The sequence below is a fragment of the Xenopus laevis genome, chromosome 2L (assembly GCF_017654675.1).
Source record: "Xenopus laevis strain J_2021 chromosome 2L, Xenopus_laevis_v10.1, whole genome shotgun sequence".
Taxonomy (NCBI): Eukaryota; Metazoa; Chordata; class Amphibia; order Anura; family Pipidae; genus Xenopus; species Xenopus laevis.
The window spans coordinates 177,155,097-177,173,530 of NC_054373.1; the positions used below are offsets into that span (position 1 = coordinate 177,155,097).

At 36.8% G+C, this 18,434-nt stretch overlaps 1 protein-coding gene across 1 annotated transcript; it reads right to left on the reverse strand.

Annotated features, from left to right (window-relative positions):
- Positions 1–6,036: 6,036 nt before the first annotated feature.
- LOC121399747 (serine/threonine-protein kinase mig-15-like) lies at positions 6,037–13,428 on the reverse strand. Its single transcript, XM_041581305.1, has 18 exons — positions 13,420–13,428; positions 13,055–13,108; positions 12,904–12,939; positions 12,136–12,189; positions 11,970–12,005; positions 11,788–11,850; positions 10,041–10,121; positions 9,763–9,789; positions 9,485–9,550; positions 9,210–9,266; positions 8,831–8,959; positions 8,443–8,553; positions 8,254–8,344; positions 8,031–8,149; positions 7,360–7,414; positions 6,958–7,036; positions 6,573–6,726; positions 6,037–6,230 (listed from the first exon to the last, which is right to left on the reverse strand). Exons 1-17 carry the CDS (start codon positions 13,426–13,428, stop codon positions 6,576–6,578), a joined length of 1,218 nt encoding a protein of 405 aa, XP_041437239.1. The 3' UTR covers positions 6,037–6,230; positions 6,573–6,575.
- Between the last annotated feature and the right edge of the window lie 5,006 nt (positions 13,429–18,434).

Sequence of the window (18,434 nt, forward strand, 5' to 3'; positions counted from 1 at the left end):
CAACCATGCATTGATTTGAATAAGAAATTGTAATGTGAATAAAAGAGGGTCTGAATAGAAAGATTAGTAATAAAAAAACAATACATTTGTAGCCTTACAGAGCATTTGTTTTTTAGATGGGGTCAGTGACCCCCATTTGAAAGCTGGAAAACAGTCAAAAGAAAAAGGCAAATAATAAAAAAATCTATTAAAAAAGAAAGTCTTTTGAAAAGTTGCTTAGATTTACCCATTCCATAATTAACTAAAAGTTAAAGTTGAACCACCCCTTTAAATAAATTAAAAAATGTAAGTAATTAAAATAAAAATGTAAAACATTTATCTCAGTATTTCTAAGTTAGAAATCTGAGCAACTCCGATTGCTGGAATGGACCTTATTTATGAAGAAAAAAGCCAGAAAAAATAGGGTCGGACAAACTTCGGAGTTTTCCCTGAAAACTGTGAATTGTTCGGAGTTTTGCGCAAAAACTACGATTATTTGCGGAGAAACCACAAACTCATCAGATATCGGTACAGACATCAGCGCAGACACTGAGATCTTTTCCATTGACTTATACAGGACCTCGAGAGCTTTTAGATGCCGGGGTTTGTGATTTAGAGTTTTTAGACCATTGGACTTTAAAAAATCTCGAACAAATTCATCGTTTTTTTTTATTATTTGAGGTTTGGATATTCAGAGCTTGATAAATAACCCCCTAGAATGTTAAATGCCATTTAAAAGGGGAAAATGACCTAATACTCAAATTATTTTAGGGCTTCTCAAATTAGAGACAGATATGAAGGTGAGAGGGCTTGTTACAGGAGAGAACTGAGCAACATTAGATTATGGTTAATTGAGTCACATAAGGATTTGAGTTTCTTTCAATACCTCTTAAGATGCAGCAATGAGTTCTCGACAGGTTGCTATGCTAACAGCTCTATAAAATTCTCTTGTTTTCTATAGAACAGTGCTTAAGTCTTATTGTCCTTATTAAAGCGGAAACATTTTATTTTATACTATAGCCCAAAATACACAAGTATTTCTATATTATAGTAATCCATAACAGTCTAAAGATAAATGTCCTCATGTTTGCCTTATGGCTCAGATTTACAGACAAGGAGGATTTTATTATAAAGGGGTATAACTGACAATTGTTCCAAAGAATAACATTTCACTGTTTGCACTGTTTAGAAGCAACCATTCTTCACTTTATTGTGTTTCTGGCCCCTTAGCTGTTGGAATGATTGGGAACAATAATGTCTAGAAATTTCTTCCAGCTCCTTGTGTTGGACTTTCCTTTAAAGGGGACCCGTCACCCAAAAAACATAATCCAAATCCTATTTTATTATGTTAGTCAAGCAAAATGAACTTTAATTACACCATAAAAAATATTTGAATCTTGTTTCTGATTGCCTGAATGGACCTTATTTTGGAAGAAAAAATCCCTAAAAAATAGGGTCGGACAAACCTCTGAGCTTTCCCTGAAAACTCAGAATTTTTCAGAGTTTTGCCAAAAAAACTATGTTTTTTTGCGCAGAAACCTCAACCTCATCGGATATCGATACAGACATCAGCGCAGACACTGAGACCTTCCCCATTGACTTATACAGGACCTCGAGAGCTGTTTTTCTGCTCTGGCGCATGGAAGTAACTACGCAAATTCACTAAGATGTGGATTTTACTGAACGTTACCTCTTGCGCCAGACTTGCCTTCACCACCTCAGACCAGGCGAAGTGCAATAGAGTAGATAGGACTTCCTCAAAGAATAGTTGAAAATTTTTCTAAGTCCCAAAAAACACTGGCGTCTTTTCCTTTTTTTAAGGCTGCAAAATAGTGTAAATATTTTTTGGGTAACCAGCTTCCCCCCTACATTTCCTCGTAATCCTTTAAAAAGGGATTACGATCTCAGCCTGGCAATTATAGGCCAGTAAATTTGACATCTGTGGTGGGCAAATTATTTGAAGGCTTGTTAAGGGATCACATTCAAAATTTTGTCCTAATGAATGGCATTATGAGCAACAATCAGCATGGCTTTATGAAGGATAGGTCATGTCAGACGAATTTGATTGCATTTTATGATGTGGTAAGTAAGATTCTGGATAGTGGGGGGCAGTAGATGTGATCTATTTGGATTTTGCCAAAGCGTTTGATACTGTGCCCCACAAACGACTGCTTTATAAACTAAGGTCTGTTGGGCTTAATGAAGTCGTTTGCACGTGGATAGGAAACTGGCTACAGGATCAGGTACAGAGGGTGGTTGTTAATGGGACATTCTCTACTTGGAGTAAGGTTCTTAGTGGGGTCCCCCAGGGCTCAGTATTGGGTCCACTTTTATTTAACTTGTTCATTAATGACTTAGGGGAGGGTGTTGTAAGTAATGTATCAGTGTTTGCAGATGACACAAAATTATCCAGCCCAATTAATTCCATCCAGGATGTGACACTTGCAACAGGATCTTGACAAACTGTCAATCTGGGCAGCTAAGTGGCAAATGAGATTCAATGTTGATAAAGGTAAAGTCATGCACCTGGGATGTAAAAATATCCACTTATACCCTTAATGGGACTGCACTAGGAAAATCCATTATGGAAAAGGACCTTGGAGTCCTTGTAGATGATAAACTTGGCTGTAGGAAGCAATGCCAGTCAGCAGCATCAAGGGCAAATAAGGTCTTGAGCTGTATTAAATGGGGCAGAGAGTCAAGGGAGGAGGGGGTCATTCTTCCACTGTATAGAGCACTGGTAAGGCCCCATCTAGAATATGCCGTACAGTTTTGGTCTCCATCACTCAAACAGGACATTATTGTATTAGAGAGGGTACAGAGAAGGGCAACTAAGCTGGTAAAAGGTTTTGAAAATATTAGCTATGAGGAAAGACTGGCCAAATTGGGGATGTTCACACTGGAGAAGAGGCGCTTAAGGGGTGATATGATGACTATGTATAAATATATAAGGGGATCATATAATAATCTCTCTAATGCTTTATTTACCAGTAGTCTTTCCAGCTGACACGAGGTCACCCATTCCGATTAGAAGAAAAGAGGTTCCGCCTAAATATTCGGAAGGGGTTTTTTACAGTGAGAGCTGTGAAGATGTGGAATTCTCTCCCTGAATCAGTGGTACAGGCTGATACATTAGATAGATTTAAGAAGGGGTTGGATGGCTTTTTAGCAAGAAAGGGAATACAGGGTTATGGGAAATAGCTCATAGTCCAAGTTGATCCAGGGACTAGTCCATTTTGGAGTCAGGAAGGAATTTTTCCCCCTCTAAGGCAAATTGGAGAGGCTTCAGATGGGGTTTTTTTTTGCCTTCCTCTGGATCAACTGGCAGATAGGTAGTTAATAAAAAAAAAAAGATGAACTCGATGGACATGTGTGTTTTTTTCAACCTTACTTACTATGTTACTATGTGACACATAAACTATACACTGGGCTCATGTGTAGGGCAATATAACAACTTTATTTTATTAAGGTTCCCTCGGCTTGTGTAGTGTAATGTATTTGCTGCAACATATACGTCCATTAAACTTTAACTTCCCACCATATGCAAATTAGGCAACGCTAGCGCAACTTCACCAGCGTTCAGCACCCTGGAAGCAACTTCAGATTTTAGTGAATTAGCGTTGTCCTGGCAAATCGCTGTGAGTGAAGCCGTCGCTGGCGAATTTTCAGAGGTTAGTGAATTTGCCCCAAAGGGGGTTATTTACTAAACCTTGTATTTTATCTGGTTGGGCTTTTTAGGGCAAAAACTCACATGTTTTTTTATTTATTTTTCTCCGATGCTGCAAAAAGCCTGAATCAGAAAATCCACCTTCTCAGACCTGTCGAGATCCTGTATAATTCTATTGGAGAGACACCTATACAAACGTGAAGATATTGTTGTAGTTGCAGCACAGAGCAACTATTAAGGAATTGGACGCATACCATTTGGAAAAGCTGTGCTAACCACCATCCCCCTCTTATATGTGAAGATATTGTTGTTGTGCCGGGTTTAGCCTGATAATCTGTAAAATTTGGGGTTTTGGGACGAAAACCCAGAAAAAATTCAGTGATTTGGGAAAAAAGTCAGAAAAAAAAATTGGGTGAGTTGGATTTTCACTCGATTTTTCCCAATCTGATTAATTTGAGTTATTTTATTAATAAATAAGGTAAAATCAGGCATGGGAGTTTGCTTGTGGTTTTTTAAATAGAATATTCAAATAAATTTGGATTTTAGTAAATAACTCCCTAAAAGGTAATTTAAAGGTGAATCCTGCCTTTAAAAAAAGTGCATTTTTGGAAGAAGCATAAGCAACACTATAGGCAAAAGGTAAAATAAGAAGCAAACTTATGATCATTGCTTTAAATATGGGTGGTTGTGTGATTGCAATTGTAGATTTTGTATTGTTATAAGATTGAAATAAAACTTTCTGGGTTTTTAAAAATGATAATGGTGCCTCCAGCTCTAGAGGCAGGAGTACACCTGGTTATCTACAATAACAGCCTGGTGCTGTATCATAAAGAGCCATTTATGAACATGATGAGCAAAATTTAATTTTGAGACTCAAATCGACATGTTTTTATCCACAATTCTGAGTTTTCCCCACAATTCTGGATTCACCGCAGCCATGCTCTGAGTGCTTCTGCTGCTTCATATTAAACTGACATTCACCCGTGATTCTTTTGTCGCAGGTCTGCTGCACCTCCTGCAACCAAATATGGGAACCCTGAAGTTACGGCTGTACAGCATCAATTGCCATATTTGCTCCCAATTCAACAAAAGAGGCCGGCTGGAGAGAGTGGCACTTGCCACAACTATATCAAAGTGGTTGGACATGTCCCTTTCAACTGTGCTACTGTTATTACTATAAATGACAACTTTAGTGACAAACAGTGGACATTGTGGTACAATTAAGTGCAGTATATTTATATATAAAGCCTTATCTGGAATCTGCTATCCAGAAAGCTCTAAATTACTGGTATGGGATCCATATGGGATAGTGTTTAGCAAGTGAGGGAATACAGGGTTATGGGAGATAGCTCATAGTACAAGTTGATCCAGGGACTGGTCTGAATTTTCCCCCCTCTGAGGCAAATTGGAGAGGCTTCAGATGGGGTTTTTTGCCTTCCTCTGGATCAACTGACAGTTAGGCAGGTACAAAGTTAAAGGTTGAACTTGATGGGCGTGTGTCTTTTTTTTTTCAAACTAATTTACTATCTTATAATATACGCTTGCTAACCAAACAGTCATGACAAAGGGTGCATGGATGGAATTGTATAATAATCTAATTATCTACCTCGCAAGCATCAAACATGGGGTAACTTTAGTTCTCCCATTTGCCCTTTTTAGCTGAAGAAATAACAAATATCACAGATATTTGTGTGATTTAAGAATAAGCACAATAGTATTTCAATACAAGCCAGATTAATTACACTCATGTTAAACAAGGGGATGTACTAACCTTTTAATAAACCACTTTTAAAGAACCCACCAGTCTCAAATATTACATCCTCTCAGGGTACAATAATAGGCAATCCCCTAAAAGACATTCATATGACAAGAACATGGGCATCTATTTAAATTAGGAATTTTCATCTAAGGCCACAGAAACGTGAATTCACAATTTTTTTGGCGAAGTGAAACAGTTCGCCCATCACTAAACATCTCTTATAGAGCTCTAGAAGGATTCTAACATTGCAGACATTTAGCCTGGCACACTGCACCAGTGCTTGTAGCACTAATAATGGTATTAGCCACTATTTGCTTGCTGCAAGAATAGATATTAATAGAAGACTACCAAGATAAAATGAAGAGAACATGGGAATTACCAGCAGGAACAGGATGAATAAAACCAGCACAGAAAGACTGTTTATGGGATTTTGTTGAGGTAGATGTGGGCTATGCCCAATTCCCTAACAAGTCATTTAAAGGAACATGGATATGAGCCAACAGTGGGATTGGAGGTTATTAGGGATGTCCCCCTATTAAAAAAAATACAACAGAGATCAATGATATTTTAAGATGTTTATTGTTTTTTATAATGTATATATATTCAGTCGCTGTTGTCAATTAGCCGCCATCGGGACCAAGGGGCATGTTTAACATTGGTTGTCACAGGCAACATCTCCAGAAATCTCTCCAGTTATCTATCTCCAATGTTAGTAAACATGCCCCAAGTCTGCAGGGCCCAAAGATGACATAAGGGCCCTGCAGTTGTGCCCCCGTCCCTCCCCCGATGGCTGCTATGATGTTCTGGAACTTCAGTGCTTCAGTCCTAAGGAGAGAATACTCAGTGTTAGCCATGGAGAAGGGTTGTCTGTATAAGAATTCTGTAATTTGTTCTTTTTCTTTATGTATTTACTATTATTTATATCCCATTCCCTTTGCTGCTGATTTAAAGGTCAACTACTACAACTAATAATAAAATTTCTCTATAGATGTGGCCTAATTCAGTGCCCTCTGCCCTAATACAATCTCAGCCTTATATAATGGGCGGCATTAGTTACAGAATTATAATATATGTAGTAAAGCCGGAGACTATAGTAAGAATAAGAGCAGTAGGTGGATATGGTCTGTACATCAAGTGAATTGTAATGAGAATGAGCAGTTCCCTTACTTCTCACTGCAGGTGCCATTTGATATTGCTCTTCACACCCCTTTCATTAAAGATCTTACAAATGAAGGGGTGTGATAAGAGCTTTCCAGCAGACGGCCTCCAAGCTGGATCTTTCTGGAGGCAATGGCCGACGAATGAATGGAAGTTGTCGCTCCTGGAAAAAAGAAACAGAAGCCAAAATTAAAATTGTTTATGTTAAATAAACAACCATGTGCCCTGAATACCTTAATATACCCCTCACCAAAGCTAATCCCTTGCTTCTTTCCCCACATTTAATATTCCCACCCCCTCCCCTCATTACCTTTTCATTTCCCACCAATCTCCCCTTTATTTCCCCACCCTCTCTACCTCTCCCTCTTTTCCTGTTTCAGTTGAAATGACTCACCATTTGTCCCACAATAATACTGGCGCAGGTCCGTGCATGATGCGTTTCATGAGTTTTTGCTGGGGAAATCTGCTGAATGCTGGGATGTAAGAGAATACAACATAAGAACATAATGACTGACAATCACAACAGTTGGAGGGCGATTTACTCAAATTCAAACCTTTTCTAATTTTGTAAAAACTCAAATTTACTAAAGTTTGTTTTACTTTCTCGATTGCCAGCACACTGAAAAAATAACGGATTCACAAACTGGAAAATTATAATTTGTGTAATTCAGCCCATTAGTTTTTAATATTCAGTAATATTCAGTGTTACAGCATGACACATACAGTAAATGCCCTCTAACTTTTCTACAAACTGTTCTTTATGTACTAACGTACAGTCCCACTGCGGTTTACTTACGGTAATAGCCTTCCGCCATTTGAAGTGCTGATATTCCCAAGGACCATATGTCAGCCTAGGTATTAAAACATAAGAAAAAAGCCAAATATTAGATAAGAAACTACACAGGGCATATAAAATATTCCAGTGGTGGATCATTTAAATCCTTTTTCTATCTATTTGGAATGCACAGTAACAAAATACAGTGGAACTCCCATTTTATGTATTACAGGGGGCTAGAAAAAATGGTGTAAAATCCATGAAAGTTGAAAATCAGCGGAATTCATTATACATCATATAAAAGTGGGGCCACACACAAAAATGTGTAAAATGTGGGAAATAAAACCAAAGGGTGTGAAATGAAGGTTTCACTGTACAATACAAAACCTGACCTTTGTACTAATATAAAACATTTGAAGGAGTAAAGTGATGTCACTAAAGAATGACCCCAGGCTGAGCTGGAAAACCCCATAAAGAGTCAAGTGGAGTTGGTTTCTAATACTCCTGTGCACTGCACTCAGATTTGAGAATTTCTCTCTTCGCTTCTCCCTCTCATGTCACAGAAACCACTTTACAGCTTTGGATTCACTGTTATGAGAGTGGCATGTGAAGTGAGTGAAAAAGTCCATGCAGTGCACCCCGTGTAAGCTCCATACATTATATATAAAGTGAGAGAGAAGATATCACAATACCTTAGAGTTATACCATATGGTCTTCTTGCCAAAATTGGCCAGTACTTCTGGCGCCAGGTATGGAATCCGCCCAGACGTACTGTGACTCATTTCCCCGATGGTGGCGGAGCTGAAATCACCTGAAATTGTATGACAAAAGCAGGAATTGTAATATTCATTTATAAATGTATCCAATAAAAAACATGGATAAATCCATTTTTTTCAGATTCTAAGCATCACTTACTGATCTTTACATCTGCCGATGTTGTCAGGATAATGTTCTGGGGCCGCAGGTCGTGATGGATGACCTTTTTGTTTTCCAGATGACACAGGCCCTGGGAAATGAATAAAGCAAATATATTAATATTTTTTCTGCTCTTAATTGAACTAGATTTAGCCAGAAAAGTGCCAAGGAGTATCACATGAGACATACCTTTAATACCTCCTTGCAGATGTACGCTATCCAGCTTTCATGCAAGGAGTACTGCTCACTGGTGTAGATTAGATCTTCCACCGCTACACCATTCCAACGCTCCATAGAAATCTAGAAAAAGAACGTTTGACACATAAATTTGTGTGGTCTATAATTATATTAGGAAGTCTGGGGAAAGGCTGTGTGGATGTGAGTCAGAAATAGACCTACACAAGCATTCTGGGTGTAACTACAATATCAGGTGCAACTGAGAACAAAGTGATCCACATGCACCGTGACTCTTTCTTACCAAAATGAATAATATTTGCATCCAAAATGTTTGCTTGTATTAGAGCTGTTGATTGGCATGTTGGTGCATAAATTGTAACCTGAATAAACACTTCCTTACCCACAGTCCTTCATAGTGGGGCTTCTTTACAGAGGCACGTTGGTAATAAGCCCCATAGTAGCCAATGACATTTTCGTGGCCTCTGATAAGTTCAAGGACTTCCACTTCTTGAAGGATGTCTTTTCTCTTCTAGTTTCAAACAAAAGAAGCAAAGTCAGTACAATGGATACAATTACAATTTCAAATACCCCAGCCTAACTTGTAGTTCTGAAAAATGACAGTTTTGTAATATCCCTACATGAGAATTGCACAATATGTTTGCCTCTCTCTGTTCTTATTTCTTAAATCCCATATATTTAACAAGTTCTCCTTCTACTAAAAATCAGGTATAAAAAAAGTTTATTTGTATCTAATAATTATTATTATCAAGACTCATTACCTCTATGTCCTTTACGATGGTCACGGACACATCCAGTTGTTCTTTACGGTGCCAACCCTGCAACAAAAGTAGCCGATGAATGTCTGATCATTACTGTGTCGGAACATTAGGGAAAGCAAACACACATACTGGGTGGATATGGGAAGGTTTATTGGCAGATTGAGAAGCACAAGGAAAACACAGAAGGGACAAAAACTCTAGAGGGAACAACCAATCGGCAGAATCAACAGAATTACCCAAAACCATGACACAAGTTAAGCCATAAAATATCTTACGGTATAATTCATCCCGTAGCTGTCCTGTCCTGTTGGCTCCAGGATTTGCAGATATGTCCTGGGCGTCTAAAACATAACATTGTATTAAAAACATGATAAATACAAAACTGAATTAATATAGTGCAACCTTTCCAATATGTGAGAAGAACAGGAGGTGTAGGGGAGCTGGGGACTGGTGTATTAGGGGAGAAGGCTGAGGGCTGGAATATTTAAGTCAAACCATTTGCTGTGCTTTTGCGTTGTTTAGTGTTCCAAAATACAGTTTAAAAGCTGCTTACCGGGAACTTTACTTCAAGCTGATTCTCCTGGGGAAGACAAAAAAGGTTTTCTCAGATCAATTGTTTTTGGGAAGTGCTAAAATTATAATTTTAGCGGGAACATTTTTATTGTATGAACTGAACCCTGGAGTGCTTAAATGTCAGGTGTTTTTGGAGACTAGTTAAGAAATGAGACGAAAAAAGTGTTGTGAAATGTATCAGGTCTCATTTTAAGAAGCTAAAATGCATAAATATAGGTTGATTTTTATTTGCCCCTACTCTTCCTCTCCTATTCTTACCTGGCAGTTGTTCATGCCCAGATCCAGCTCTTGCTTTTGTTTTTCCTGGCAGTTGGTATCGTCAGGGGTTTCTGATGGTTCCTGGTTAAGAGATAAAAGTCAAGTTATCAAATCAACTCAACAGCATTTTAAAGAAGAAGCGCAAAAAATGTAGATGTAATATTTAGGGATTGGTGTTTTATTTGTAATTATTCGGTAGTTACTTGGCAGATGACATTGAAAGAGCCAACAGATTACCCTGGTTAAGAGCAACGGTAAAACAGGCTGTTAGTTCAGCACTCTCCTCTGGGAATATGACAATGTTGTAATGGGAAAGCATCAAGCTAACAGAGCTCATGTTTAAAAAAAAAAGGCTAAAAATTGTGGAGGGTGCCCCACTAGAAAGAAAAGCCAACACAACCTGTAAATTTTCATTTCTAGTTTTTATAACAGATGGTGATTGGTTGGAATAGGCAACTTAGCACCTATGCTGGTAATAAATTTCGGTAAATATTGTTATTGGTATAGAGATTATTTATGAAGCATGTAACTATGTTCTTTTAAATACATTGGGGCCACTGAACAATTCATTGTTGGTTACCTCATAGGTGTCACATTGGGGCTCTTCAAGTCTTTCTATGTTATTTTATAAGTTCAACCCGCGGACATTATTATAAAATAAATCTTTGTTACTCATTGGTTATGTCCTTCTTACCAGGGAGTGGCAGGGGCTGCTATCAGCTATCAGATCTTGTTCCTGCTCCACTTGTTGTTCTTCCACTTGTTGTTTTTCCTGAAAAAAAAAGGTTTTGAAAATGTTAATTTACAAGTTCAACCTGCGGGCATTATTACATAATAAATCTTTGTTACCAATTGGTTATGTCCTTCTTACCTCGGAGTGGCAGGGGCTGCTATCAGCTATCAGATCTTGTTCCTGCTCCACTTGTTGTTGTTCCTGTTTAAGAAAAGGGAAAAAAAGATTTTGTAAATGTTATTTGATAAGTTCAACCCACGGACATTATTACAAAATAAATCTTTATTACTCATTGGTTATGTCCTTCTTACCTGGGAGTGGCAGGGGCTGCTATCAGCTATAAGATCTTGCTCCTGCTCCACTTGTTGTTGTTCCTGTTTAAGAAAAGGGAAAAAAAGATTTTGAAAATGTTATTTTATCAATTCAACCCTCGGACATTATTACAAAATAAAATCTTTGTTAACCATTGGTTATGTCCTTCTTACCTCGGAGTGGCAGGGGCTGCTATCAGCTCTCAGATCTTGTTCCTGCTCCACTTGTTGTTGTTCCTGTTTAAGAAAAGGGAAAAAAAAGATTTTGAAAATGTTATTTTATAAGTTCAACCCGCGGACATTATTAAAAAATAAATCTTTGTTACCCATTGGTTATGTCTGTCTTACCTGGGAGTGGCAGGGGTTGCAATCATCTATCAGATCTTTCTCCTGCTCCACTTGTTGTTCTTCCACTTGTTGTTCTTCCTGAAGAAAAAAAAAAGGTTTTCAAAATGTTATTTTATAAGTCCAACCCGCGGACATTATTACAAAATAAATCTTTGTTACTCATTGGTTATGTCCTTCTTACCTGGGAGTGGCAGGGGCTGCTATCAGCTATCAGATCTTGTTCCTGCTCCACTTGTTGTTGTTCCTGTTTAAGAAAAGGGAAAAAAAAGATTTTGAAAATGTTAATTTACAAGTTCAACCCGCGGACATTATTAAAAAATAAATCTTTGTTACCGATTGGTTATATCCTTCTTACCTGGGAGTGGCAGGGGCTGCTATCAGCTCTTAGATCCTGGTCCTGCTCGACTTGTTGTTCCTCCTGTTTAAGACAAAAAAAAATAAAACGATTTTTAAAAAAAAATTTCCCAGCTCAATACTGTAACAAAATATTTCCTTGAAATATTTTTTATATATTACGACCATAGCATTTCTTCTTACCTGATTGATGTTGATATCAGGAGTTTCTGGAGTCTCCTGGTTAAGAGAAGGAAATAAAAAAAACATTGTATTATTGCTGTTATAAAGAAGCTAAACTACAATCTTGCATAAAATATAGGGTGATTTGTTTTTTTTTCCCACGACTCACTCTTTCTGATGTGCTTACCTGGCAGATGGTTACAGCCAGCTCCAGTTTCTGCTCTGGCTTTTCTGATGGTTCCTGGTTAAAAGATAAAAGTCAAGTTATCAACTAAGTTTTTTGGAGAAGAAGAAGTGCAAATAATTAATATTTAGGGATTGCTGTTCTGATTTATTCAGTACTCAACAGGTTGTACCTGGTTAGAAGAGGAAAATAGATCAGGTCTATAACTGCTCTATGTACAGATCCATATGTGGATGTAAATAATCTTTATATCAGATATTTTGGTCTAATGGAATATAGTTAACTGTTTGCAAACCATCATATTAAACTCTCATGTTTCCATTAATAGTAACCATCTTGCTCAATAAAATGCTTTCCCAACATTTTCCATGAGTATCACCAGATTATAAAGGTGAAGAGCAATGATATAAGAGACTGTTAGATCAGTGGTCTCCTCTGGAAATATGTTCCAATGGGGAGCACTGAGCTAACGACGCTCATGTTAAAAATGTGGCTACAAACTTGTGGAACTGGGCCCTTTCGAAAAGGTTTGGGACATGAAAACATTTTTTATTTCATAGTGGTCACTGAGGGAACCATAGAGCTACAGTAACACCAGCTTGAAGATGGAAGTAGCTCCAGGCTTCTCCTGCAGAAGTTCAGCCACTTGAATGCACAGACTCACCAGTGCTGAAGTTGGTGGCACCTAACAAATTGTCACCCCAAGGTGAATCTGGGTTTCATATTTCCTTACAAATTTTTTGATATTACAACCATAGCATTTCTTCTTACCTGTTCAATGTTGACATCAGGAGTTTCTGGAGTCTCCTGGTTAAGAAAGGGAAAGAAAAAACATTGTATTATTGGTGTTATAAAGAAGCTACACTGCAAAAAATATAGGGTGATTTTTTATTCTCCACGACACTCTTTCTGATGTGCTTACCTGGCAGATGGTTACAGCCAGGTCTAGTTTCTGCTCTGGGTTTTCTGATGGTACCTGGTTAAAAGATAAAAGTCAAGTTATCAAAACAACTCAGCTTTTTGTAGAAGAAGTGCAAATAATTGTTTAATATTTAGGGATTGGTGTTTTGATTTATTCAGTACTTATTGGCAGATAGTATTTCCAGAATCAACAGGTTGTACCTGGTTAAGAGAGGAAAATAGATCAGGGCTATAACTGCTCTATGTACAGATCCATATGTGGATGTAAATCATCTTTATATCACACATTTTAGCTTAATGGATTATAGTTATAGTTAATGTTTCCATAAATAGTAACCATCTTGCTCAATAAACTGCTTTCCTAACATATTCCATGAGTATCACCAGATTATCCAGGTGAAGAGCAATGATATAAGAGACTGTTAGATCAGTGGTCTCCTCTGGAAATATGTTCCAATGGGGAGCACTGAGCTAACGACGCTCATGTTAAAAATATGGCTACAAACTTGTGGAACTGGGCCCTATAGAAAAGGCTTGGGACTTGGCTGGGAGGGGGCCCAGACTAATATAACAACCATTACCTCAGAAAAAAGAATTGTGGTAATGATAATAATTATAATAAATCAACACAACATTTAAGGGAAGCTAAAACATAAAGACTGTTTGATACCAACTCCTTTACTGCTTACCAGGCAGATTATTTCGGTTGGGTTCCTCCTGGTTAAATGATAAAAAGGTGGTGTTATTTTTATTAATTAAAGGCCTATCATTCACTGTTAGTTATCACTAAATGAGTATGGTTAATTTTGTAAACATATGATTTTGATTGTTTACTAATGTGAGTAAATAAATGCAGGGTCAGAACAGGGATTTATTCTAATAATAATAATAATGCAAAGACCAAGGGGTTATCCCTTTGATCAAGGAAGAAAAGTGTTTTACTAAGGTCCAAGACATCATGAAATGTGTCATCTATGGATCTGGTAATGGATTATCCTGTAGCTGAATGTCACTATTAAATGGCTTTACAAGTAAGGAAGGTGCCCGAGGTTATCAAGTCATGGACTAATGATGATTAATCTAAGAGAAATAAATGGGGATGTGGTCAAATGTGAATAAACCGGTGAAATCCAGTTTATCAAGTGGGTTTTTTCTTTTTGGACCAGTATGAATTGAACATGTATAATGGTGCAGCTTCATCAAGGTATAAATCTATAGGCAAGGAAATAAACAGGGTTTGAATAGTTAGGAAAATGGTGTCACATATGTTTGTTGCCCAGTTCTTCAACACTTACCACAACAGATTTTCTGATGGTCTTATCTTTTTTCTTCTAAGGAAGACATAAAAAAAAGGTTTTATCACAAAAACGCAATTAGCAGATATATATATAAAACACCTGACTCTCTTTCTCTCTCTCTCTCTCTATATATATATAAATGTGTATGTGTATATATTGCATTATTAGGGATGCACCGAATCCAGAATTAGGCCTTCAACAAGATTCGGATTTGTCCGAATATTTCTACCGTCTGAACCAAATCTGAATCCTCATTTGCATATGCAAATTAGGGGTGGGGAGGGAAATTGCGTGACTTATGTCACAAAACAAGGAAGTAAAAATGTTTCCCCCTTCCCACCCCTAATTTGCAGGATTCAGATTTGGTATTTGGCTGACTTTTTCAAACGATTTAGGGGTTTAGCCAAATCCAAAATAGTGGATTTGGTGCATCCCTAAGCATTATTCTTTTAAAAGTTAAAAAACACATTTTCGATCAAACTTAAGTTCATTTTTTGGACTTGGTGAAACCTAATCCAAATCCTAAGGGGTAGATTTATCAAGGGTCAAAGAATTTTCAAATTCTAATATTGAATTCTAATTTTTGTGTTATTTTAAGTGAAAATCGACCAGGGATTAGTTAAAATTTGATTCAAGTTTTTAAAAATACAATTAATTTGAATTTTGAAATGATCATGTAGTGGCCCTTTAAGAATTCAAATTAGACTATTCGCCACCTTAAATCTGCCGAATTACTGTTTTATCTTATGGGGGATGTCCTGGAATTAAGTTCTTTGCCACCTTTTTTCAAAGAAAAAGACTCCAATTGAGTTTGATTTGAGTTTGCGGGTAGATCCCATTCACCCAAATTGCATAAATTACATTTTTTGGAAAGTTTTCAATTGTTTTTAACTTGAATTTTGAGTTCATGGGAGTTTATATAAATTCAACCCTTGATAAATCTGCCCCTTAAAGTCAGGACATATTAGCGATCTAAATATGAAAATAAGGATTTGGTTTTTGGGTCAGAAATGTGTATTGGGTATTTAATGACATCATTAAGAATTGGGTATAAAAACAAGTAGAATGCAGTGTATTCCCTATACTAGAGCGGAATCATATAACATATATGAATGGAAACAGCACTAGTGACTGTAGCACAATACACAGATATATTGAGGCCCAGTGAGTGTGAGCTGTGAGCAATCTGTCTCATCATGTTCACTATCAGCAACTGTCAGTGGGTCACAAACAGAACAAAGTTCAGAGATGATCCAGTAACAGAGTCTGAGGACAAGTTTCTGCTTCCATGAAGTTATTCACTAAATTAAATATGTCATGTTACAGTAGATAAAATGACGTCCTTACCTTGCGGAAACAGAAGCATTTACGAATCGCCTTCCACATGTTGGTGGGAATCACTCAAAACTGTTTGGATCGATGAAAGTTCTTTGGATTGATGAAAATTCTTTGAATCGCCGAAAAGTCTTTGAAACGCGGAAAATTCTTTGATTCGCAGAAGTCTTTGATTCGCCGAAAAAATCTTTGAATCTCAGAAATCTTTGAATCGCAGAAAGTTCTTTGGTTCGCAGAAAATTCTTTGAAACTCGGAAATTCTCTCTATGGAGATAAAAAGAAAGACTTTAGTAATCCCAATACAGTGTTCTTTGTGCTGTATAATCCCTATACGTGTATATATAAATATATAGGTACAAAGTAACATAGTACAGCTAGGGGACCTGTTATCCAGAATGCTAAACCTAAGGGTTTCCGGATAATGGATCTTTCTTTAATTTGGACCTTCAAGTCCAATAGGCTGGTTTTGCTTCCAATAAGGATTAATTATATCTTAGTTGGGATCAAGTACAAGCTACTGTTTTATTATTACAGAGAAATAGGAAATTATTTTTTAATAATTGTATTATTTGAATAATTATTATTTGGCCTTACTGTAAATCAGAGCATTCTGGATAACGGGATTCTGGATAACAGAACCTTTACTAGTACCACACTTAAAGGGAATACTTTGAAATGTATTGAAAAAATCAAGTTAAGAGCACAAAATCCTAATCCTTAAAAGCATGTGACTTTTCATCAGAAAACAAGGAGGTAAAACAATTTTCTCTTTCTCCCTCCACCTCACTGATTTGCACATACAAATTATGGTTCAGTATTCGCCCGAATCTTTCACGAAGGATTCGGGGGTTCGGCCAATTCTAAAATAGTGGATTCTGCGCATCCCTAATATACATATACAGGTAAAGGATTCGTTACCCAAAACACTTTTACATAATAAATCTCCAAATTATTTGATGGCCACTCCCATAGACTCCATTTTAATAAAATAATTCAATTTCTTGATAATGATACTTTTTTCTTTATAATGAGAAAACAATACCTTTTATTTGATCTCAACTAAGATATCATTCATCCTTATTTAAGGAAAAACAATTCTATTGGGTTTAATTAATGTTTCATTTGATTTTTAGTAGATTTAAGACATGGAGATCCAAATTACAGAGGGATTCCTTAAGTAAAAAAAACCCAGGTTCTGAATACAGTTCAAAATAAAATGATCTATAAAGCCATACATTCTAAAATATTCATGACACCATTAGCCGTCTGTAAGACCACTAAGTACCAGTATAAAAGAATTATTTTTGATAAAGTTTTCCTCCCAAATACACAGAGTTCTGCTCACCTCAGTCGCCTGATCAAGAATGAGAAATCTCAGGGCTACAGCTGGACACCTTGACTTTGTCCATTATGACATCACAATGACATTATGCAAATGTTTGTTTACACAGCTGTGAGATTCAGAGCATTATGACATCATACTTGCAGCCCAAGGCAGGACAGTTATATGAGCAAGTTACATAACGGTTGCTGGGTTCAGTTAATTTCAAATAAATTGAAGAGTAAAATGCAATGGGTTTTGTTGGCAAGATGAGAGTGTGTTTATTCATTATCCATTCTCAATATGGGGAATGATATCATTACAGCATGTATAATTATTCATACAAGGAATGGTACAAGTCATATATCACAGAGTCTTGTATGTAATGTATATGAGTGTAGGGAACGCATTACAGGTATGGTATCCCTTATCCGGAAACCCATTATCCAGAAAGCTCCAAATTACAGAAAGACCGTCTCCCATAGACTCCATTTTATCCAATAATGCCACATTTTTAAAATCAATTTGCTTTTTCTCTGTAATAATAAAACAGTCGCTTGTACTTGATCCCAACTAAGATATAATTAATCCTTATTGGAAGCAAAACCAGCCTATTGGGTTTATTTAATATTTACATGATTTCCTAGTAGACTTAAGTTATAAAGATTTACGGAAAGATCCGTTATCCGGAATATCCTAAGTCTCAAGCATAATGGATAACAGGTCCCATATCTGTATTGGCTTGTACCTGACATTCACTAAGTTAGAAGCAATCTTTGCTCATTGTTTTAGTATCCAAAAGTCTACATTTAGCATAGGGACTGTCATTCTATGTATATAATTTGAGTACATGAAGGGGTTTATTTATCAAAGTCTCAATATTTTCTGCTACAAACTCCAATCAAATCCACTCCTGTTTTTCACGCTTATTTATTACATTTTCCCAAAAAGTTGCTTTGCAGGAGAAAAAAAATTAGATTTTATTAGGTTTAAATTATTAAATTACATTTTTTTCCGGATTTTTCATCTGATTTTCACGATTTCTTCAGATTTTTCACCCAAAAACTCTGATTGTTGCCCGAAAGCTCCAAAATCTTTGGGGTATTACACGGAACCCAGCGCACATCAAAAAATCATTGGTGCTTCTCCCATTGACTTATATGCAACCTCCACAGGTCTGAGATGCCGGATTTTCTGATTCAGACTTTTCCATCCTTGGGGTTTAATAAATTCCAAAAACGGTTTAATTTTTCAAAAGTCCGATTTTATTTTAAAAAAATCATGAATTTTACGTGATTTTTGCATTCGGAGTTTAGTAAATAACCCCCGAATTGTTGTCATTATAATACAACATAACATATTATTGATGTAGAATCAAGTACAACATCCCCCCCTTCAAAACCAAAATGCAGTTACATTTTTTTCAT